The sequence below is a fragment of the Perognathus longimembris genome, chromosome 1, assembly GCF_023159225.1.
Source record: "Perognathus longimembris pacificus isolate PPM17 chromosome 1, ASM2315922v1, whole genome shotgun sequence".
NCBI lineage: Eukaryota > Metazoa > Chordata > Mammalia > Rodentia > Heteromyidae > Perognathus > Perognathus longimembris.
The window spans coordinates 124,022,255-124,046,416 of NC_063161.1; the positions used below are offsets into that span (position 1 = coordinate 124,022,255).

The following is a 24,162-nucleotide window of genomic DNA, read 5'->3' on the forward strand; positions in this document are numbered from 1 at the left end:
CATGCATACATGTGCGCACACACACACACACACACACACACACACACACAATCTTACAGCTCGGTTTTTAACATCGCTTTATTGAATCTGCTGTAAGAAAGATTTTTCCTCAGTGGGTTACGTATCACCTTGAAAGAGGCTATCTCAAAATATAGGAACTACTTTTATCAAGAGAGACACTGGTTTATTAAACATATGAAAACTTCTTTTCAGTTTATAGGCAGTCAGATCCATTTTTCTGTATTTTTAAGAAATTCAATATGTGCATCAATAATATGAAGAAAACAAAACTGTAAAAGAGTGGATTCTGAAATATTTTTGATTATAGCTTTCTGCTTGAGTACATAATCAACTTCACAGTGAGATATTTTCAAGTCTTGGAATTATTAGTTATTACTGATGTTCCTTATTAAAAGCATCAAAGTGCTTTTATTCTTCTCAGAAAATGTTATAAAGCACACAAATTCAGTAATATAACCTTTGAGATTTGAAAGTTAATTTGGTAGTTGTCTTATACTTGAGAGGTTCAAACATATTCTAGATTTTCAAATGAAATACATAAAAGTCAAAGCAAAGATATACACCAAAAAATTCTAAGAGATTATTCTCAGGTCCAAGAAGCAAGAAAACAAATAAAAATGCAAAATAAGCTGGGCACTGGTGGATCATGCTTATAATCATAGCTACTCAAGAGGCTGAGATCAGTTCTGAGTATTGCAGTTCAAGGCCAGCCAAGGCAGAAAAGTCCCCCTGAAAGTCTTATCTCCAATAAACTACTCAAAAAAGGCAAAAGTGGTGCTGTGGCTCAGGTGGTAGAACACTAGCTCTGAGCACAAGACACAAAGGGACACAACCCGGGCTCTCAGTTCAAGTCCCAGGACCTGAAAAAATAAAATAAAGTAATTTTACTGACTAATATTTTTGATGCATTATAAAACCAAGGAACCTGTGCAAATTGTCCTTTAGAGAAAAATTTCTTATCTGACAGTGTATTATACATGTAAGCACAAATATAATATCTATTTTGATTTGCAAGACACTATTTGTGAACTCTGTAGGACACAATGTTACCTATTTTCTATGTTCCAAAAACATATGTATCAAAGAAACTCAATAGTATTGTAAAAGTCTCAAATTTTTGAAAGACAATCATAAAACTGGGCTTTCTTTCTAACAGGATTCCTACAACATTGCTAAATACTTTCTAAAAATTAGTATATCATTTACTATACTCAGAACACTATAAAACACATACACAGAATAACTTTTAAGATAACGAGGTTAATATAAATGTAAATTCAAAATCTTATATTTTATACCTGTTCTCCAACATACCTAGATATTTTGAAAATGATTGACGTATAAAATAGTCCTCAGTTTAACCTCTGCATTAAAATAGATTTGCCTTTCTTAATACTCATATTAAAGCAAATCCAGAGGACCAGCCATGCACATTGTCTCATACCCATAATCCTAGCTATTCAAGAGGCAGACATCTGAGGATAGAGGTTTGAAGCCAGCCCAGTCAGGAAAGTCCATGAGACTCTCTTTTTTCCATATCTCGTAAAATGGCATTTCCTCAAACTAAATAACAAGGTCCCACCAAGATTTGAACTTGGATCACTGGATTCAGAGTTAAGAGTGCTCACCATTACACCATGGAACCAACTATGAGACTCTCATCTCCAATAAATGACTCAGAAAAAGCCAGGAGTGGCACAATAGTGGTTTGCACTCAAGTGGTCGAGTGCTGGCCTTGAGCAAAAGAAGTTAAGGCCAGCACCCAAGTCCTGATTTCAAGTCCCAGGACTGGCCAAAAAAAAAAAAAAAAGCCAGAGGACCTCAAACATAACTAGCTGCAAATGATAAAAGAGGAGAAAAAAATTATATACAGAATTTTAATGCAAAATTAAGATTTGATGTTAGATATAAGCACCTCACTAAAGAAAATATTCAAAAGATTTTGAAATACATTCATTTATTTTTGATTCTCTGAATAGGGGACTTAAGACTATTTAAATTATGGAATACAAAAAGTTAACAGGCAAAATTAGTTTTATTTTTTATATTATTATTAATTTATGCATCTTTTTCTATATTTATCATTGATTTTCATCTAATATAGAGGATTTTTAAAGGTTTTTTTTGCTAACCTTTTTCTTAATGGATAGTTTTTCTCTTTATCATTGGCTTATAGGAGATCTCAACCTTTTTTTACATTAATGAGATTTAATTGGTAGACTAATGTGAAGTTCCATTTTATATATTGCTTTATGTACTTCATATATTATATAAAATAAAATGTGTATTATATATTGATAATGCACATATTCATGTGTATTACATAGTATATGTGTATATAAAATATAACATATACTATATACTATATATTAATACATATGTGTATATTTAGATCTCAACCTTTTTGCCCAGTTCTTATTTTCTAATTACCTTCTTCCAGTTAACATATACAAATCAATGTGTGCCTATTTTTTGAGGAAAAAGTTTCTGCTTTTTTTTTTTTTCCAGTCCTGGGCCTTGGACTCAGGGCCTGAGCACTGTCCCTGGCTTCTTTTTGCTCAAGGCTTGCACTCTGCCACTTGAGCCACAGTGCCACTTCTGGCCGTTTTCTATATATGTGGTGCTGGGGAATCGAACCCAGGGCTTCATGTATACTAGGCAAGCACTCTTGCCACTAGGCCATATCCCCAGCCCCTGAGGAAAAAGTTTCTTATTTTAATTAACCAATGCAACAATCTCCTGCTTTCTGCTATTTATTGTTTAAGAAATGTTTTACCATTGTTGGTCATAACTTATTCTCTAAAACTATTTCTTAGAATTGTATAAAATTGAGGGAAAATAGGTCTCAGAAATCCATACCAATAAGCTCAGATCAGTTACCACACTGTGACCTGGGGAGATGGGGAGAGGGTATCTTGTCTGGTTAAAATAAACCAATCATAATTTGACAAATTGCTAAGGGGGGATGGAAAAGAGGGGAGGTACAATATAAAACAACAATCCAGGACCACAAGGTAGAGAACCAGTTTCTGGCTTCCACTGTTCATTCTTATGAGTGGCATTTACTTCCTGCCTTGTTTAACAGACTGCTCCTTCCACAGCTGCCTTCACAGTTACTGACTTTTTTTCTACACCCTCAGAGAACAAGAACCTGCCATGCAATTGTATCAGTTCTAACTTCTTGTATAATAGATACCACCTCCTTGAGCTTCTTTCCTGTCAATGTCTCTATTGAGTAGTAGTATCTAGTTTATAGAAGAGACAAGTTTTTAACTTAAAACTCTGAGGAGTAACAAGTTGGATTAGATGTACTCACTGCCTTACATATGAAACAGTATCCCCTCTGTACTTCACTTTGACAATAAAGTAAAATAAAATAAAATAAAATAATAAAAAAACTTTGTATGAACATTAATAAATTGAATTGCAATGCAAAACATCATCATTATTTGCGCTATTTTGCCAAAGAGGGAAAAACAAAATTGTTCCATGAAACAAATATAATTATAGCCAAGATAAAAACCAAAAATTAAAGAAACTGAAGATTCTCACAACAAAATAAAGCCAGACAATACTATTTCAGTCAACAACAAATTACTTACCACTTACAAGTATTTATTGTAATATTTTCCCTGGAAAGATTACCCAGTGAAATTGAGCAATAACAAATATACAAACCAAAGAAGAAAAAAGTATAAAAATTTGGGGGGCGACTTATAAATTCTTCCATGTGTGGTATGCATGCATTAACATAAATATGTGTTGTGGTACCATGGGAAGCCCCAGGGCTCTGGCTTGTATAGATGCAAGAATGGCTTTGGTCCCTATTAAGCAAGTTATTTTGAAATGCAGGTTTGAAGGCATGGTAATACAGATTTTCATTGCCAGTTGGTGAGATATATTTTAATACTATCTTAGACTCACCATGTTTTTAAAAATAAGTCTAGATGTACTGCATATACCTTGATCTCTTAAGGGGAAAATGAAGATAGAATTTCATTAAATATATTTCCGGTGAGAATAAGTACTTTGTGTACTGCTTAATATCATTCTATACAATAGAGTGATTTTCCCCCTAAAATTCATATACTGACATGCTAATCTGCAATATAAGTGATGCATAAAAGGTCTTTGAGATGCAATATTAGTTCATGAGAATGCAACTTGTATGGAAATAAGTAAAATAGCATTTACAGATACTTTTCATGTTTTCGAGTGCCAATTCTCACTAAATGAACATATATATGTTTTCAAAAAAATTATTTTTTTTTTGGTACTGTGGTTTGAATTGAAGGTCTCAAGCTTGCTAGACAGGCACTCTTCCAACTGAGCCTTCTTGCTTCAGTTATTTTTAAGGTAGGGTCTGGGTCTTTTTATCCAGTTTCGCCTTGGATTGAGAACTCTATCTCTTCCAACCCCTGAGGTAAGATTATAAGTGCACTCCACCACTTCTGGCTTGTTTTTGATCATGCTAAAGGCTTTTGACTCGGTTAGCCCAGAACCACAACCCTATCTTTCTTCTAAGTAGCTAGGATAAAGGGGGAGGCTACTGCACTCAGTTATGTACATATTTTGAAGTAGGCATTTTCTTTATATTAAGCCCTCAACATTTGTACATTTTGAAGTAGCTCTTATGTTCATTGAAATGAGTAGAAAAGTAATGCCTAGAGAAATTGATGTGAACTTTACATTAATTTATACTTTATTCTTTGATTCTTAAATTCTACTGTCTCCTAGAAATGTGTTTTGTTTTTTTAAATTTTTCTCCCTTAAGAAAATGATGCAAAGGGGGCTGGGAATGTGGCCTATTGGGTAGAGTGCTTCCCTCGCATACATGAAGGCCTGGGTTCGATTCCTCAGCACCACATAAACAGAAAAAGCAGGAAGTGATGCTGTAGCCCAAGTGGTAGAGTGCTAGCCTTGAGCAGAAAGAAGCCAGGGAAAAAGTGCTTAGGCCCTGAGTCCAAGCTCCAAGACTGGTAAAGAAAAAAAAAAAGAAAGAAAGAAAATGATGTAAAGTAAGTCAGGATGAATTTCCATACCTTTTCTAATAACAAATTTATTTTCATATTATTTTGGCTACAGGGGAAGATTTCAATATTTACAATTCACGATCAATTACATACAAGCAAAATGGAAAGGCTTTTCAAAACTCAGAACAACATTCTGGATGAGTAGACTGTTTAAAGTCATTTTTGGCTGGGAGATGCAGGTGAAAAAAATTCTCAATGCTTTGTGTAAAAGAAAAGAATAAACTAGAAGAATCAGTATAATACTTTCCTGCAGCCTTGTTTTGTAACGAATATTTGTAATGCATATTTGAAACATTTGTAATGTCATACACACACACAGCCACACAACTACACACACACAAAATCAAAACAATTTTTAATTCTCTAACAACCCAATTCTTTATACTGTTCCCTTGATGTGTTTCCATTACTTAAATGCTTTCTGCAATCCATGATTTCGGGGGACTTATAATAAAACAGTAGTATAAAGAATAGTGCTTTGAAGAACAGTGGAATGGTCTCAGAAGCAATGTCTCTTTCTAACCTTCTCCTGTCCATCTTTCACTACTTTCTCTTTCCCTGAGGCAAGCTGCAGAAACTGGCATTCTCTTTTCCCAAGGTAGATTTTACTAACTAGAGCCCTTTTCCCACAAAGACAGCTATAAAAACTAGAAATATTACTCTAACCTTCCCATGCCTTTCTGTTTAAGAGATAACATAAAAATTTTTCTGCCTTACACTATCTGATAATAGGTTATAAGACCTTCCTTCTAGAAGAGATCCTGCCTTATACAGAAATATATAACCCCAAGGCTTGCTAGGCTTCTTTCCCCTTTCAGTCAATTAGCATTAAGTGATATGCCTTTTAGCCTAGTCACACTTCTTTCTTTTATTTTCATTACATTACTTTTTATTGGTTTATGTCATTTATGTTGGAGGTGAGTACTTCATTGCTACATATCCATACATGTTTACATGTTATTCATCAATTTCACCTCTGTATCACAATCCCTGCAACTAGCCTTCCTTCTAAGAATTAGCAACTCCAACCAGATTAACTTGTTCCAATCACACTTCTACAAGGTGGCTCATTTATATAGCTTACATGCATCACATAAATTTGCTTGTACTTGTGTGCTTAAGTCTTAATTTCCTTTTCAGGGGGAGAAGGGAAGTGCACATATCAAAGTTCCAACTTTAGGTGATCAATTCATGTTGTGTCTCAACTTCCTTGCTTTTTCAGTGCTCTTGCACTTGAACCACACCTCTAGTCTGGTACTCTGATAACTGGAGATGGAATCTCAGTCTTTCCTGCCTAGGGTGGTTTTGAAACAATCCTTCTGGTCTCAGTCACCAGGATAGCAAGGATTACAGGCCTAAACTAAGTTTACCATTTCTGAAGGCTCACATGGAACTGGATGCTTTTCTCTTGTTAACCTGTTTGTTCATGTAAGAGTACTAGCCACCAACCTCGTGATTGGTGAGGAACGATATCACAACTTTCCTCTCCCCCAAGTTTTGTCAGGCACACTGGCATTCTCTTCATTACTTAATAGGCAGATATTTTACCAACAAAATGAAATAAAATAATTTTAAAATACTTGTTAAAACTGGTTACATTTTTCTACCACTAAAATAACATAAATTACTCTGATGGTTTTCCTAGATAAGTGATTTGTAATTTATCGAAAGTTGTTAAAAACAAAGTGAATTAGCTATTCTGCGATAAAGTTTTGTTAATCTAAAATGTAGTACTGGGACAATGTTCAGAGAGATCTTTAGGTGGTTTAAAAGATCACTGACATATAATGCAAACAAACAAACAAAAAAGGCTGCCCAAAAAGGATAACCAAAAGACAGAGATGAAGATACAGATCTCTCATAGCAACATGCAAATCAGACATACTTCAAATTATACCATTGGGAAACTTTTAGGTTACTTTTGATGCACCAGATTTTATTCACCAGTTCAAAACAATCACCTTATGAGCAGATTCCTTAAAAATTCTCCATGGATAAATCAGTATGTATGTATAAGGCGTGTGTGCATTGGAGTTATGAGCAATCATAAGTTATAAATGATCTTCATAAAATAAAGATGGATACTTCATTGGACATCCAATTAATACCAATCTATAAAAAATATGCAAAATGTCTGCCATGACACATAGTAAATAACTGGAAGGACTGAAGAATGTACAATACACTTAAGCAACTCACTTTTCGAGTCAAAACTAGAGAAAACAAAGATAAAGCAGTTTTCACAACACTTAGAAAAGTTGAAGACTGAAAAAGTGCCCATCAGAAGCCAGTTCCGGTTGTAAAACCCACCCTTGCATCATTAGGCCTCTGGTCTGTAGAGCACCACAGTTAGATGCTCCACTTGTGAAGATGCACCAGAAAGAGTCGGCGGGAGGGGCCTGCCGGGAGGTGGGCGTGGCGTACGCAGAATTGGGCGTGGGAACGCCGAAGTGGGCGGGGCGGACACAGCATTCTGATTTTCCTAGACTGAGTGCAGCCTGGTTCTGCGCGCTCAGGGGGCGGGGCCTTCACGAGCCCCGCCTCCAGGCTCCGCCCCCAGCCAAGCTCCAGGGCTACAGCCAAGGCCCAGCGGGTTCTGAGTCCCCAGCATGGAGGTAGGCCTGGGGTTCCCGCGGAGGCGACTCGTCCTGGTACCCGCGCGAGGCCCGAGCCTGCTGCTGTACGTGCAGCTGCAGGAGAACCCGGCGGTACATGGCCTCCAGTTTCTCGAGCCGCTCCCTCAGGGCCCTGGGGCTGCCGGGCTCCTCGTCCTGGCCGCCGCCACTCGCCCCCCGGTTCGTGCCCGCGTCCTCCGGGCCGGGAAGCGCCTCGGCGGGCGGGCAGTCGCCGCCCTCGCCGGGTAGCCGCAAAGCCTGACGGAAGAGGCTGCGGTTCTCGCGCTTCAGCCTCCGGTTCTCCAGCCGCAGTCGGGCGTTCTCCTCGCGCAGCCGCGCGTTCTGCCGGTCTCGCTCGTCCCGCGCGCGGATGGCCTCCAGGTGGCTGGCCGCCAGATCGGCGAAGCGCTCCTCCAGCTGCTGGCGGGAACCGCCCGCGCGGCCTCTCCAGCCCACGCCGCCGCCGCCGCCCTCAGGAGCCCGGCCCTGGCGGACTGGCCTGCGGCCTGCCCCGCCGCCGCCGCAGCTCCCGCGTCGCGTGGTGCCACCACGCATGCGCCACATCCGTCCGGTCCCGGCCGCGCCGCCAGCGCTGGGTGCCTGGGGACCGCGCCTTGGAGCTGCCAAGCTTGAGGCCTGGCGATGGCGGAGCTGGCGAGGTGGCGGACGGCGTCTGGCTGGCGTCAAGCCAGAAGAGGCCGGGTGTTTGCCCAGGCTAAGGCGTGTCCTGTCTTTCCTCGTGGAACTGCCCCCTGAGTCCTGCTGTCCCTGAGGCCGGCTCGCACACAATGCGCCTGGGGGAGCGTCAGGCGGCTCTGCGTCCTGGCCGCCCGCCGCGCGCGGCCTCCAGCGAAGGCCCCCAGCCGGGTCCGCCAGCGAGTCCTCCAGTCTTGGGCGCAGCTCGCTGGCGCAGCCACAGCAGCCACTGTGCCCAGTACGTGGCAGTCTCCCCTACTCATCCAGTGATACATTCTGGGTAGGACACACAGGGCGGGAAGTTGAGCAGAGGTGATGACTGCGGTTTACAACCCACCCCTGTTGAAATGTAACTTTCAAACATTGGATTGCGATGGGCTGAGCACCTTTTCCTGGGGTTCTGGAGCTCCAGACAGGTAATGCTGGAAATAATTTTGGCGAGTCTCAGGAATCCACTTAGTACATTGTCTCAAACTTTATGGAAATTAGTATATTCCCCCCCACCTGCCAACCTGTGAAACTCAAGATGCCGGCATTTGTACCAAGTAAATTCCACAATGTAGGAGCCAGTGGTTATAACTCCTAGAATGAATCGATTGTCTTTTTAGAATCTCAACGGGTAAAATCAGTAGATTATCGAAAAGTAAATTAAGGGTAAGGTACTAGAGCCAGAATCTTGGGGAGAGAGTTGGTAACAAGAATCTCTATCTTCTTGTCAAGAAGGGAGCTATAGACTGCTCGGTAAGCATGCACGAACTCATTGGTTTAATCTCTAACCCTACAAGAAGACAGCCTTAAATTTTAAAGTCCTGGGTAATTCTTATATTTAATAAAGTTTCCAAGCCACTGGAGCAAGTAAATTAATAAACAAGAATTTCTGAGAAACCAGGCTTAAGGATTTAGGACTTGTTATCCACCACACCAAATGGGGAAATACATTTATTACTTTACTTTTGCCAAGTAAGATCCTGAAATACCACAAACACAACAATTGTCACAACTATTGAATGAAGTAAGTCGTGAGAATTTCAAAAAAAAATGTAGTGTAGTATTATGAAAGTCCATGTCATCTTTCATTTCCAAGAAGCTTTATGTAAACTTTGTTGCAGACAGGAACTGAATCCTCTGTGAACTTTTGAACCAAAATACATTGTTTCTCTTTTCCTTACAAGGAAAGATGATTAACTCTCAAGTGCAAGCATCAAATTTTAGAAGCCTGTGAAATAAAAGATGGACATGACTCATAATCTGAGAAACATGTGGCACTAGGCAGTCACCCCTTGAAATAGGAACTGAGTACTATTGTATTTTAGGTTTTTTTCACTCTTTCCTCCACCTCTACAGTTATCACTTTATAGTATTTTTATTGCTTCCTAAGTTAGAGGTATCATTTTTCTTGTAGAATATCTTCTAAAATTTGTAACTGTTGCAATGAATCTGATTTCCTAAAAAAAAAAAATTAGGGCCTAATTGAGGCCCAAGTTCATGCCTTCCTCTCTGTGTTCCACTTAAGTTTCAAATATGTTCTTTCATCTTGATAATGAAGTAGTGTGAAATGTTATATCATGCAGGTACAACTGATTAAGCGAAAAAGATCCAGTAAAATGGCCTGTTTGATGTATTTTAATGGCAAATAAAATCTGCATTTTTTAAAGCAAGGGCCATTAGTACCAGCAGAAGTAAGGCATGTGCCACATGCAACTTTTTATTAAAAAAAGGAAAGGAAGGAATAAAAGAAAAATGATTAGTACAACAAAATGTGTGCAATCTTAGCATTGTTTTAGCAATGAATATTTCTTTAGCACAGTAGTGATAAATTAATATCAATGTCAATAATTTGATAATATAATGAAATTCACTCCTATGTCTCCAGTTGTTGATTTTTCTTAGACAAATAGATAAGCAAATAAACGTGAACTTGACTAATTCTTGGTGTGGGTGTGGGTGTGGGTGTGGTCAGGTGACTAAAGGAAGATGAGGAATGGCAGAAGAAGGGAAGAAGTGAGAGAGGGAGACAGTGGGTTGCTGAGAGACAGGGAGACAGATGCAAATAGTTCTTGAATGAGTGGAATGTTGAAAACGGTTTTCACTTTCTCATATAATCTAAGAGAAACACTTTAACCATGTGAAATTGCTAACATTTAATAGTGAAAGTCTATGTAACAGATGAGCTAAGTCAAAGTCACCAAGAGGACTAGGGATGTAGCTGAAGGCTAAAAGAGTTGCCTAACAGATATGCAAGGCCCTGGGTTTAATCATAGCACTGGAGAGAGAGAGAGAGCGAGGGAGGGAAGGAGGAAGAGGGAGGGAGGGAGGGAGGGAGGGAGGGAGGGAGGGAGGGAGGGAGGGAAAGAGAAAGAGAACCTTGGATAAATAGAATTTTTTTTCAAAACCCACTAAGAAAGGCTTGTAGGATGCTGTCAACCACTTCCTTATTAGCAAACTTTAGTGACTATTCTTAATATTTAGCCAATAGTATATGGTCTTAAAATTTTATGAATAAGAAGTCCAGGTATGGAGTCAGATGTATCTGCAAATTTGACAAATACTACACCCTTCCCAACCCAGACATATGGCTTTATCCAAGCTCTTGAAGTCAAAGTTTACGCATTTGTTTTAAGGAAGTTTACTCATTTATTTTAACTCATTTGTGTTTATTGTCAAAATAGAGTCAGCCAATAAAGTTGATTTTATTTTACATGCAGGCATTTATAAAGTGACTTGTGAATAGCCAGTGCTATTTCAAATTCTCATTTCAGTTATTTGACTAAGGAACCACCAAATAAAAAAAATGTCGTTCCTTTGGGGATATGATTTTTATTTCTTGATAGTTCTCATTAAGTGTCTGGGTTTTAAAATCCATACTTTGTAAGCCCCTTGTGATGAGGAGTTGGTTAATCACATTCTGAACTTTGTGTTTGCTAATATTCTTTCTAAAGCCCTAGATGAATATGGTTTATTTTCTGGAGGCAGATTTATTAGGGCAATGAAGAGCACATATTGATGCTTGGTAGCATGAATATCTCTTTATTGGAATAATTACTAGAGAGTTAGGAATTGAAAATATTGATTGCATTTATTTAGTCTTTTGATATGGACAAAAATATTAAAGGCCATCAAACACTAGCATTGCCCTTTGACAGCATTATTTAATTCTAGCTACAGGGAATATCATAAACAAAAGCAACATGACTTATTTATCTCAATTATGGTTCTTCCTACATGATGGGAGGGCTACCCTCCCTTCAGACATCAAATAAAGTAATGTTTAATATTATACCCCCCTTCCTTCAAAAAGTGTAATACAAGAAGCTATTTGCAAGATAGATTCGTAGAAAACAGTGTACTACACAGAAAAGCTATCCACACAAGATAGACAAGATGCCTAACAAAAATAGTAGCCCAAAGTAAACTGCTTAAGGTAGGATACGTCTTTGTTAGTTCTACAATAGAGTTTCTGCGTGCTGTGTTTTTATACATGCTTTTAGTAGTCATGTGTAGCTTAGAAGCTAGGATGTTGGATTAAAAGAGAGTGCGTTGCTCTCAGCACAAAAGATTTTATAGGACTAAAATGTAAAATTCATATATCACAACGTTAATTATTATTAGGTCTCAGCCTGCAGAAACTATGTTGAAATTGACCATGAAAATCTTCCTGTTTTTTTCCTCCATCCTTTTCTGAATATACCATTTCATCACAATAGAAAATTCTTTCAAGAGCCTTATACATACAGAGCTATCTTACTCTTCAATATATGTAAATTAGTGATTCTCTCACAATTTGAATTTGCATTTATATCATGCATGCTTATAAATTCTGCTAAAAATTAAGTTAAAATTATGAATATGTATAAATATAAATACATATAAAATTTATTTACTGCCTTATTTTTTTTCTAGGTAACGTTCCATAATTTTAACCAGATCAGCCTTGGACTGAGGTCCCCATGTAGCTGAAATCACACTTGGTTTATTGTTTGACATAGAGATTACATGTACATTTTTGGCTAGGCTATCCTCAAATCTAGAATCTACCCATTTCTGCTTCTTCAGTAGCTCAGATTATAGGCACGACCCACCATACTTTGCCTATTCTATTGCTTATTTAAGCAAACTAATATTGATCCATCTCTTTTATTCCCAAGCCTAACAATTCACTTGTGATTATTTAAGTTTTTTATGACAATATGTCTGGATCACTGTCACCCCATTCATCATTCTCGTACATTCCTCTCAACCCACCCCTAAGTTTTCTTGATTTTGTAGGATATACATGAATTTTTACTGCAGTCTCCGCTCTTCTCTTTATTGTCTACCTCTCTCCCCTTGACGCCATTCTACCCCTTTCAAGTATCCATTTCCTTGTTCTTGTTTTGTTGGACTATGATTTTGCCTCTCCAAGGAATTACACTGTTTGAGCTCTCTCCCCTGGATCTATCCAATTTCAATCAACACATTTGTGTATACTTGCATAACGCCTAAGGTATTTACCTACGTATTTATAACCTAATTCTAGTTTCAACATCTGATCACCTTTGCCTCTTTGGAATTCACCTACTTCACTTATTTTTTCACATCTCCTTCCATTGCTTTGCAAATGATGCATTATCATTCTTTCTAACAGGTGAGTAAAATTGTATTGTATATGCATAGAGGTGTATAGGCTAGTGGTGTGGTTTATATGGTCAAGCACCACTTCACATGCAAGAGAAGGAAGCTTGAGGCCCTGAGTTCCAATTCTAATGCCGACAAAATAAAGAAAAAAAGAGTTATCTTTATTTTTTTTTCTCAGCATCTCTTCAGACACATCAGAGTACTTCAAATGACTACTACCCATTGCCTGGTTTTCTAGTGTCTTAATCTTTGCCCCTTCTAATTCATGATATAATGTGGCCAGTGTGATTATTATTGGGTTTTTTTTTTTTTTCTGTTTCTCATGGGGCTTGAACTCTGGCCCTGAGCTCTTCAGCTTATGGCTAGAGCTTTACCACCAACTCTACCATAAACTTTTCAGGCGTTCCCATTATATTTCTAAGAAAATCTCAAACTTTGTTACATACCCTTTTGCAGGGCTACAGATTCTCAATAATATGAATTCTAGGTTGTCTTCTAGGCTATAGTGTGTCTAGCTTCTTGAATACAGAATGTAAAATTTAAAAAGCTAATGTTAGTAATCACTATGGTAGGAACAAGTGTAATGGTGCTCAAATGTGGCCTTCAATAAATAAACTAAGGAGTCTTTTGTTTTGAGGTAGAAACCAGTAAGTTTGTTATGGCACCTAATAGGATAGCTGCCCCTAAATTTATTATTTCAATAGTTGAGTGTGAATCAGTAGAGTACTGATCATTTATTGAGTCATTCTTCCAAACAGTGGGTAAGAATAAAAGGATATAAAGACTTGTTTTTTTAAAATATATATTTCTATCATTTGGTTAAGTCTGAGTTTGTCTAATTATTGTTGAGTAGAGATTAATCAAATTGTTAACTAGATGGTTAGAATAGAAATTAGAGTATTTAGGAATGAGATAATTAATATAATATCATTACTCTTTATAAGTGATGAGAGGCAAATCAATTTTGATTCATTTTTTCATCAAGGGGCTTTATGTTTAATATTTAAGTACTTTTAATGGGACCTAGTAAGTTGAGATTTTAAATTGGAACAGAATAAATAGATAGAAATAGAATTATTTTAACAGTGACAATACATTGTATTAGTAAATATACTGGCATTTCAGTAATAAAGGTATTAATGATATCAGTCTTTAATTTTATAAGTTAATGCTATTTTGTTTCACAGTGATGTAGCACAGGTGGTGATCAGTTTTCAAAGTGTGTCAGTGGAACTATGCCAGCTATAAACAGTATTTAACTATAACTGGATTCACAAATTGCTGAAATATGCCCCTGGTATGGGCATGGGTATGTGAGTTTTGCTATTCAGTTTACATGCCTGGAATTGCATTTGTCTTTGGATATAAAAATGAGACAATCCCTGATTGCATGCTCCTTCAGATAGCAGTGGACATTTCATAGAGCACATCATACTGTCTCCCACCTTGGTGTTTTGAACATTATTTTCAATCTAATTGCAACATATTTTTTTCTTAACTCTGTCTTGGCCCACTACCTTGCTTACAACTCTTTAGAGTATTCTTACCATCATTGCCCTCCTTGATGATTTAACTATCTATGCCCTCTCTTTATTTCAGAATCTTAAATTTTAGTTTTAGTTGCATTTCGTTTCTTTTGTATTGATCTTTAAGCTCTACTGAGACACACTATTTTATGTATTGCTCTAATCTGTAAGTTACATGAAACAAACTATCTGATTTGTTTATCCCCTTACACTGCCTAGCACAGTGTAGATACTCAATAAATATTTGTTGGATAAATGAATGAATCCTAGGGTGATCAATAGCTCTTTGTTCAGCATAACAACCCTTGATTGTTAAAAAATGAAGCTATTACTAAATCTTTGCCTGAGATTATTTTTTCAAGAAGGCTTTGGAAATCAAATGTTTATAAAATTAGCTTAGATTAATCACATTTGTAGGACATATCTTGATTTAGAGAGATATTGACCAAGGGAGATCTTAACCTATATAATTAGTAAAATCTAGATGGATCAAAATAACAATGCTTTGGACAAAATATCACAAAATTGACTAAGCAATTTACAAGATGTTTGAATGTGAAAAACTGATTCTACACAATGTTTTCCTAGTCCCAAAGTAACTATAGCTTTAAGCAAAACAAACAAAACTTTGTTTATGTCTTAATCACATGTAAGTTCTCTATCACTGAAGGCGCTCCATGATGAAACCCAAGCCAACTATTGACTACAAACTTTAGCAAATAGGCAGATGAGGAAGAAAAAGCTAGAATAGATTTTAAAACAGACAAACCATTAATGTTGAAACAAAGAATTTTTTTAATGTGGTGTAAGTGCAAAGGGAAACTTCCACTTTCTCTGCACTGGCCATGGCTCTTCGAGAGTACTGCCAAGCTTAGCTGTATATTCCAAGAATTTTATCTAGCGATTACACTAGGATGGACACAGAGGTTCAAAGTAAATGGCCACTAGAAGGGATTAAAGATAGTCCAATAAAACCTCAGTTCATGATCTAATCAAATTTCCTAACTCCCTGCCTTTGCCCCTGTGTCAGAAGAGCTATTATTCCCTCTTCTTCCTTCTACTACCTAGGCATTGTTCTTTTATTATATTTTTTTCTGGAACTTGGACTCAAACTCTTAAAACCTTTTCAATGTAATGCTCCAAGTGCCTGTACTAAGGCATGAAAGATTTGTTTCTGTTATTTCCATAAGAACTGAGAAAACAAGTTGAATTTGGTTTTGACTCATTAAGGAAAATACTTGTAGAATTTCCTAAGTCATAGTTCTTGACTGTTGCGAACCACTATTTTAGCTCTAGTTAGGGGAGATAGTTTTTTCCCTTGTTGGGCATAAATTCCAACCAATGTTTTTAGGATAAAAGTATTGAATATATTCCATACTATAATCAGATCCATAATGGTAAGGCCCATCTCATAACTCAGATGAGACATTAAAGTTCTAAGTGAGTTATTATTTTTAATGCATAGGATGTTTCACACATGTATGAAGCATTCATATAATTTTTTTAATTTTTTGACTGCCTTTGAACTGCTAATCCTGTGTATCTTAGCCTCCTGAATAGCTAGGATTACACGTGTGTCACTACTGTTGACATAAAAAGGTCTGACAAATCTAGGAAAGGAAATTTACTTTGGGACTTATATTATGAAATGGCCAGGTTCTGGAAGAGCTCATTATTACGAAGGAACTATAGCTATTAGTTACAGTTTCATGATCATGTTGTATGATAAGTGTAAGAGGCACCATAAGAATATATAGATCGCCAAATGTCAGTTGCTCATACCTGATGTGTGTATTTATAAGCAAGTATCCACATATCTTTATGATTTCACGTGGTAAAAGTAGAAAGGTATTGATTTGTTCAAGGTAATTTGAGTTAGCTATAACAAGTACAGGATACATTTTTGGTTATAAGCTTCCCTTTAGTTACTTCTTACTGAGTGGCATACTATAATTTGGCAAGCTCTGTAGTGCAACATTAGTGATGTTCCAATGAGAAGGGTGCATGGAAGCATCCCAATGACCAGCCCTGTTCTCAAACCAAGCTCTGCAAACTTTTGTTTGAAAGACTAAAACAGTCTTTTCCTTATTCTTGATATCAACAAAGCAACAAACAAAAGCCAGCTCTTTTAGAAAATCCTCTTAAATGTCTCAGATTAGGTCTGTCAGCTGAGCCTATTGTTGCTTGGAGATTTAAAGGTTTCAGGGGAGACTCCACAAGAAAGAACACTGTCTGCTTTAACAGCTTTGACTTGAAGAAAACATTTCTTTTTCCCCCTCAGCCACCTTCACAAGCAAGAAACATCTGTCTGTGGATGAGACAAAGGGTGTCAGACCAGAACTATCTATCAGAATATGACTTAAGGAAAAAGGCTATTCATATTGAGAAAAATAAAATAACTGAAGTCTGTGGAATGAAAACAAGGTACACATCCTATATGCTAAAGGACTAAGAATACTGAATAGGGAGTTTCTGTAAATGCAAATGTCTTCCACATTCCTTTCCCCAGGGAATGTGCTGATTGATTTTCATGCTTATTTTTAAATGTAGTTTATGACTGCACAGTGGTTTTCATTCTGGTCTGTTTCTTCCTGTTTTAGCATACATGGAGGGCTACTGCCTAAGAAAGTGGAAGGCAAAATCATGGCTTCTAGAGGACCTGTGTCAACTGTGGCTTCTAGGCCTGTCTGGCTTGGGCAGGATGGGATGGATTATGGGCCACCCACAAACAATGTTTTCCTTGCCTGGTCAGAAGGCTGTAGTTCCTGGTCACAATGTGTCCTACACTGTCTGTAAATAAGATCTCAGTATCCTTTTCCAGTATTGTTTCTATTTCAAGGACATGAACAGTAGCCTTGGTGTTAACACTTCTGTAACTTTTGGGCTAGCTCTCTCTTTCTGGTTGTCTCTAGTCAGCAAAAGACTATTTCCTTTGCAAACCATCCTGGACAGTTTTAAAGAGAAAGGAAGTGAGTTAAGTAAGATGAAGTGTGCTCTGGCAGATGAAGATATGATTTATGGCCAAGTTGCATGCAAATTAATATTTTCTATGTCACAGGCACTGAAATGCTGCTTTAGCTGAAAAGCACTGACTGATTCTACTTGAGCCCAGGAATTATTCAAAAGCAAGATAAAAGCTAGGCATTTCCTCCTCCATTTTGTAGATGTGTCTTTTGCTCTGAGACATTTCTCCCTGTGCAAGCATATTGGAATCCAGGGAGGACCAGACAGAAGGCAAAGACTACCCATCAGGCAGCACTTACTTTTAGTGTAACAAGGGTCTCCAAATACTGAACCAGGCTACCTCTGACCTATCATGCTGGAGAATCAGACTTCATTTAGACCTAAAGCAAATGTCTGCAATGTTGGTGTTACTAAAAAGTTATCTCAAAATATCTTCTTTGGTCTTTGTCCAATAAGAGAAGACGTAATGTATAATGAAAGTGAGAAGAAAGTTTTAAGGAACATATGGCCAGCAAAGATTCTTGCATGTCACTGGAGTTTCTTTTTGCCATGTCTAGGGTACATGCAAGGATTATAGTGTTACCATGTTAGAATCTCAGTGACAGGGTCATCAGGATCTAGGTCCTAGTTCTTTTGTGTCCTGATTAAAGAAGTGAGCAGGTAACAAACAGTACAAGAAATGTATCCAATGCCTAACGTATGAAACTGTAACCTCTCTGTACATCAGTTTGATAATAAAAATTTGAATAAAAAAAAAGAAGTGAGCAGGACATAGACAGGAACCACAGAAACATATCAAAGCAAAAATATGATCTGCAAGAAAATGCAAAGACATGTTATGTAAAGGAGATACAGTAAACCATGATAACATCCCTTCCTGCTTTTATGAGGGCTGTCTAGAAAGATGCAGGCATTGTTGTGTGAGGCTAGGCAGTGATGAAATACTGTTGAACAAGTTGATTGACAGGTGGGGATTACATAGCAAACAGGTATCCAGATTTGCTGGACTTGTCAACTGAATGTGTTTGTTCTCCTTGTATAAAGTGAGCAGTCTCTAAGCTGTATTCTGAATGTCATAGTACCTAAAGGTCATTGTGGTATTATTGTCAATATTACCTATGTTGCTGAAGGCTCTGTCTTGCTGGATATTTCTTGGCATGCTACTAATTTCTCTAATTGAATAATTTTATTTATTTCATTTATTTGTTTATTTATTTATTTATTTATTTATTTCATTAATTAGTTATTTGGGCTATTCAAGACTACCAGCCCTATAAGAACAACTGATACAAGACTTAAGAATTTAGGAAACCTGAGGACTGAGAATCATTACTCAGATGTTAATAAAGAATCACATCTCAGACTGCTGACTTTTAGCAAGAACAGCTTATGACATACATTAGGGTATTGCCGACCTACAGTACCTGGAGCCCACAGAAAATAACAGCCCCAGTCTCTCCATCAAGGTCAAAAACATTCCCTCACCTCTACTTGACATGTGATAAGAGTTGTGATGCGTAGTTTGACCTCTAAAAGCACTAGGAGTGGTACAAAACTCAGTTTTCTAAGACTGACCACCCACATACCAAAAGACATTGAAGAAAGTTTGAGATTTTCCAACCGCTAGAATAGTGTGTAGAGAAGGTTTTGTTTTTACTTTCAATTGCATGAACAAATCTGCTCCTGGTAACTTTTTCTCTGTATCCTTTCTTTTATAAGAAGACATTTTCTAGATAAAATGGATTTAATACTATAAGATAAGATTCTATTTTAAAATATTGTTCCAAAAAGACAACAAATCCAACAGGATAAAATAAAAGAAGTGTTATAGAAAATTTCTAATCAACTATAATTAAGCAAGACAGTCTCCATGTTGTCTTGACAAAATTATAAAAGATTCTGGGAAGACTTCTAAAACTCTGATAAATCTGAAACAGAAAAAGAGAGTAGATCTTCACTCTAAATCAGTGTCTTCTATAGAATCTTGGTTTTCTTTCACTTAATAAACTTTCCTGTTCATATAAACTTCTTTTTAATTGCTCTCATTATGTTTGTTATCTTCTGTGTATCTTTTGTGAGAACAAAAGAACTGAAGACCTTATCCCTTATTTTACTCCCACTAATATACATTATGCTTTGATTATTTATTGCATTTTACCACTTTATTATAACATCTGGCTTCTAATACTTAGACCATATGTTAAGTCTGGACATATTTAGGAAAATTAACATATTCTGTTATTTTAAAATAACTTGTTTATTTTCCTGTGTTTTTCAGTGAAAAGTACCACAGATTACCTAAGAAACCAAAGCAGAAATATGAAATAATCTTCTAATTAATAAAATTACAAAATCTACCAATGACTTTCTTTGATAGGTTTTTCAGTTATATTTTCTTCTGCCCTTTCGAACTTCCTCACTCCTCTTCCCTTCCACTTTCCTTCTTCCCTTCCTCTTTTCTTCAAGTATGTTCCCTATGTGCTACCTTAATTTCAGGTACTTGTGATGTAGCAATAAACAGCAACAAAAATATACATCCTGCCTTTAAGGAGTTTATACTCTATATATCCCATTCTATAAAGTTATTGTTCCTTGGGACTTCACGGTATTACTGCCATCAATTTCAAACCTATCAAATCCAGTTTTCATATTATTCTCCTAACTTAATAATATAGTTTCTCTACCGTAAGTTTTGATTTTTGTCATTCTTTTTGTTAGGTGTTTTGTTGTCTGGTGCCTACATACTTCACTGCTATCTATCTTCCACAAACTCCTCCTCCCTAAGTATTCCACATTACAAACAGAACCTAAAGGAAGCACTCCCTCTTTCGATTCTAAAACAGGCTCATTTATTGATTCCATCTGGTCCATCCTTCAGTTTACCTTTGTCTGATTAACAATTATGCTCAAGTTTTATATTCTCCAAGACTGATATTCCTAATTGTGTCTCCTTTTACAGAATTTTGAAATCATTGATAAAACTGCATGATTATCATTTTATTTAGATTATAAACTCTGTAAGCTCAGAAACTTAAAAATTCTCTTATTTCTCATTAATATGAAAAGAAATTAAAGTTTACATTCTAATTTAAAATTTTGGATTCTTGGACTTCATCATCTGGAGCCTCAATATATTAATGCTGGTGGATCATGACTGGAGTTAGAAAGACTGCATTTTAAAAGTACATTTCTTTTGAGACAAGTTTGGACATGCTCTCAGTCAGTAGAAAAATTCAACTTGATGAATTTATTTGGGCATGATTTTATAGAGTCATAATTCAATATTGATTTAGCTCTGTACCTAGCCACCATTCCAGGGATTGGGATTCTTTCAGAAGCTGTACTTAGGGGACTAGATTTAGTTATAGGAGTTGTCAAAGCTAGATTTTTTTTTTTTTAAACAAAGTAAACCTGATGCCCCCAGAGAGGTAGACTTTAGAAGGTCCTTGAATTATAGGACAGGATGTGCTCAAGGACTGGATTTTTAGTTAAAAATATCAAAATCTGAAGTAAGAGAGCCTTCAATGAGGCAGATTTTAGAGAATTTCTTGCACAAAAGGATTAGCAGAGCCAATATATGCAGGACATTTGTTAAGGATATTGTCTTGTTTAGCTACCTTTTATCTATACAGCCATGAAAGCTTGGGAAAGGAAGAAAGAATTTTAGACTGCATAAAATAATGAATAGGTTAAAATTAGATGTAGTAAGAAATTACTTACAGTGTGTGCTATAAAAAGCAATATGCATTGGATTCAATGTAGGGGCCCACTAGAGGGCAAAATTAGAATTAACATATGTAATCACAAAGGGGAAAACTAACTAAAATTAAAGTATTTCCTAGTAGTTACAAATGTCCCACTAGGGAATGGTAGACTGTACTGCCTTTGATATGCGTACAAGGCAATATACTATCCATCCATCAGAGATGGATTATCTATCCATCAGAGAAGTTGAGTAAGGTTTCTGCTCTGAATTGGATAACTTCCTGTATTCTCCATGTAATTTAATTCAACAGTGTGCATTCTTTATCTCCCAAGTGAGAATGTTACTTTTGAAAGTTAATTCCTACGAGCATCATGTAGAAAACTTTTTATGAATAATTAGGTATATCTTCAGCCTCTTAGTGGTTGAAAAAGTCGAAGGAAGATGGTATACCTCAGCATCTCCTTGTTTGAACAAGCCAATATTTTGAAAGAGGAATGCACAGAATTTTAAAAAGGACAAATCATCCTAAGTACCCTATTCATCAAATGTGTAAGGCTACATTAAAATGTCTGAAATTGACCTCTATATTTTATTTCAAATGACTATATTTATTTTGGTCACAATTCCATTAGATGTTCAAATCATATTTTTAGTGACTCATCAGACATCTGTGGCAAGTAAATATACAAAGTGTATTTTTAGAAAACAAATATGCATGTTTGCCTTTATAGTATAAACAAAATTAAACTTGAGCTGAAAAAAAAAACTGAATTCTTCAGCCATGACCATTATTGTGCTATTTTATACTTAGAAGCTCCATTCCATACTACAATTTTCAAATCATCTCCCACATTTCAATGTCAAACTTAATGGAAACTTGTCATTTTTACTGCTTGAGAAGTCCTCCTGCAATGTTGAATGCTGTTAATTGCTGTTTGTAGTTTTAATAGCTTCACATTACTTTTAAAAATAGATATTGTTTACATATCTACCTTAGGGTTTCATCTAAGGGATGTTCTGTTGATGCAATTGGTTTCTGCTAAAGCTGAGATTATAGTAAAAAGGCTCAAACTGTATGTGGATAATAAAAATCACAAATATTTTGTTGTACATTTTAAAGTTATTTTATTCATTTCTGTCCTCTGCTCTTCATAAACTGTAATGTGGGTGTCAAACTGCTATATTAACAAAAACAGAAATGAAAAAGATAGTATAATATTTCAGTGAGAAAAAGACAGATTAATGTAGACTTATCATTCATTGATTTAGATTTGTGGTATTCAGGGTTGTTTGGATAATTGAGAAGTTCTCCTTTCCGAAAAATTAGACTCCCTGGGACAACTGATCACATGATCAGAATTTTAATTCCTACAGTGATAAAAATGAGGCAAGATGGGCTGGGAATATGGCCTAGTGGTAAGAGTGCTTGCCTCATATACATGAAGCCCTGGGTTTGATTCCCCAGCACCACATATATAGAAAACAGCCAGAAGTGACACTATGGCTCAGTGGCAGAATGCTAGCCTTGAGGAAAAAAAAATGAGGCAAGATGTAGAAAATTAAGGAAGAATGTGTGTGTTGTATGTGGGTGTACTTTTGTGTATATGTATATCCATACAATTTTTTTTCTCTTCCCTTTAATGTATATGTAGTTTTAAACTGATCAGCATTTCCTGAATCTGGCCTTAAATAAATCTTAGAAGACAGTTTATGTTTCATTTATTTTCAAAATTACTTTCCACTTCAACCAATTTTCATGAAGTGAAACATTCACTATAAATAGATAAATTTAATCTGGAAGCTGCTTTAATAATACCCTAAGTGAACAGAGAAAAACATTGAATGTTATAGTCAAAAAGAAGTGACTCTCTTTTAAAATAAACTTATGATAAGCATAAAAAGCCTAGCTTCATTCTTCAAATTGTATAACAACCAACTTATCTTCTTTAGAGTATGTAAATGTTGCAGAAAAGTTAGAGACAAAAGATAGTGTCTAGGGTAAAGTCAGCAGCTATATTAAAAAAAAAGTTTTAAATCAAACTTTTCCATCCATTAATTACCATTATATCACCAACTTCATTACTTCCTTAGAGTGGCAAAATGCTTGACTTAATGATTGATCTTCTAAACTCCATGATCATTTACCTAATAATTTTACTGATATGGAAGTGAACCTCCACTGAAGGTCCAGCAAATGTTTACAGGCTTGAAATTACACATACAATAGACTTTTCAGGCACAATATCCCACAGATTATAACCAGCAGGACTAAATAATGTTGTAGTCGTGGTGACAGTTACAGTTCAGTGGAAAGGAAACTGGTTCAGCATCTTCCAGGCTTTTTGTAAGGCTTTGGCATAGGAACTATTGTTTGGTTCATCTCTACTTAAGAAGACTGACAAGCAATTTGAAAAAATTGGACCTCACTATCACAGGGTAGTTGATATATGTTGCACTTATTTTCCTGTATTTTTTAGATGATAGCTTCTAAGTCTGTACAAGAAAACTCACTACCTATATAAAATTGCTCTCTGTCTTTCAGCATGTTTTAAATATACTGTCCATGAGCCAGATAGACATTATATCTCCCCAGATATAGCAACTGCCTTTATTATATTATTTATTATATACTCTCTTGTTGACAGGTTCATTGCTATAATTTAAAAGTATATCCTCTCCCTAAAAAGTCTGTAGCATGAGAATATTAGAGAACATCAAATGTTGTTTACTAAAGGGAAAATAGCTTTCATTTGTAAATGTATCCATAATGAAATCATAAACACTGTTTAAATATCACATTTGATGTCTTTCTGTCAGTATTTAGATTTGAACTCAAGGCCTTACAGTTGTTAGAGAAACACTGTAAAACTTGAATTGTAACAATACAAAACTTTTTGTCCTTTAATTGACTTTTCATATAGTTTCATGCTTTTGCCTAGGCTAGCCTTAGAGGATGATCCTCCTGCCTCAGCCTCCTAAGTAGCTAG

At 36.4% G+C, this 24,162-nt stretch overlaps 1 protein-coding gene across 1 annotated transcript; it reads right to left on the bottom strand.

Annotated features, from left to right (window-relative positions):
• Positions 1-6,986: 6,986 nt before the first annotated feature.
• Positions 6,987-9,578, bottom strand: Tusc1 (tumor suppressor candidate 1). Its single transcript, XM_048359084.1, has one exon. The coding sequence runs from the start codon at positions 8,231-8,233 to the stop codon at positions 7,628-7,630; it is 606 nt and encodes a 201-aa protein (XP_048215041.1). The 5' UTR covers positions 8,234-9,578; the 3' UTR covers positions 6,987-7,627.
• Positions 9,579-24,162: the final 14,584 nt, after the last annotated feature.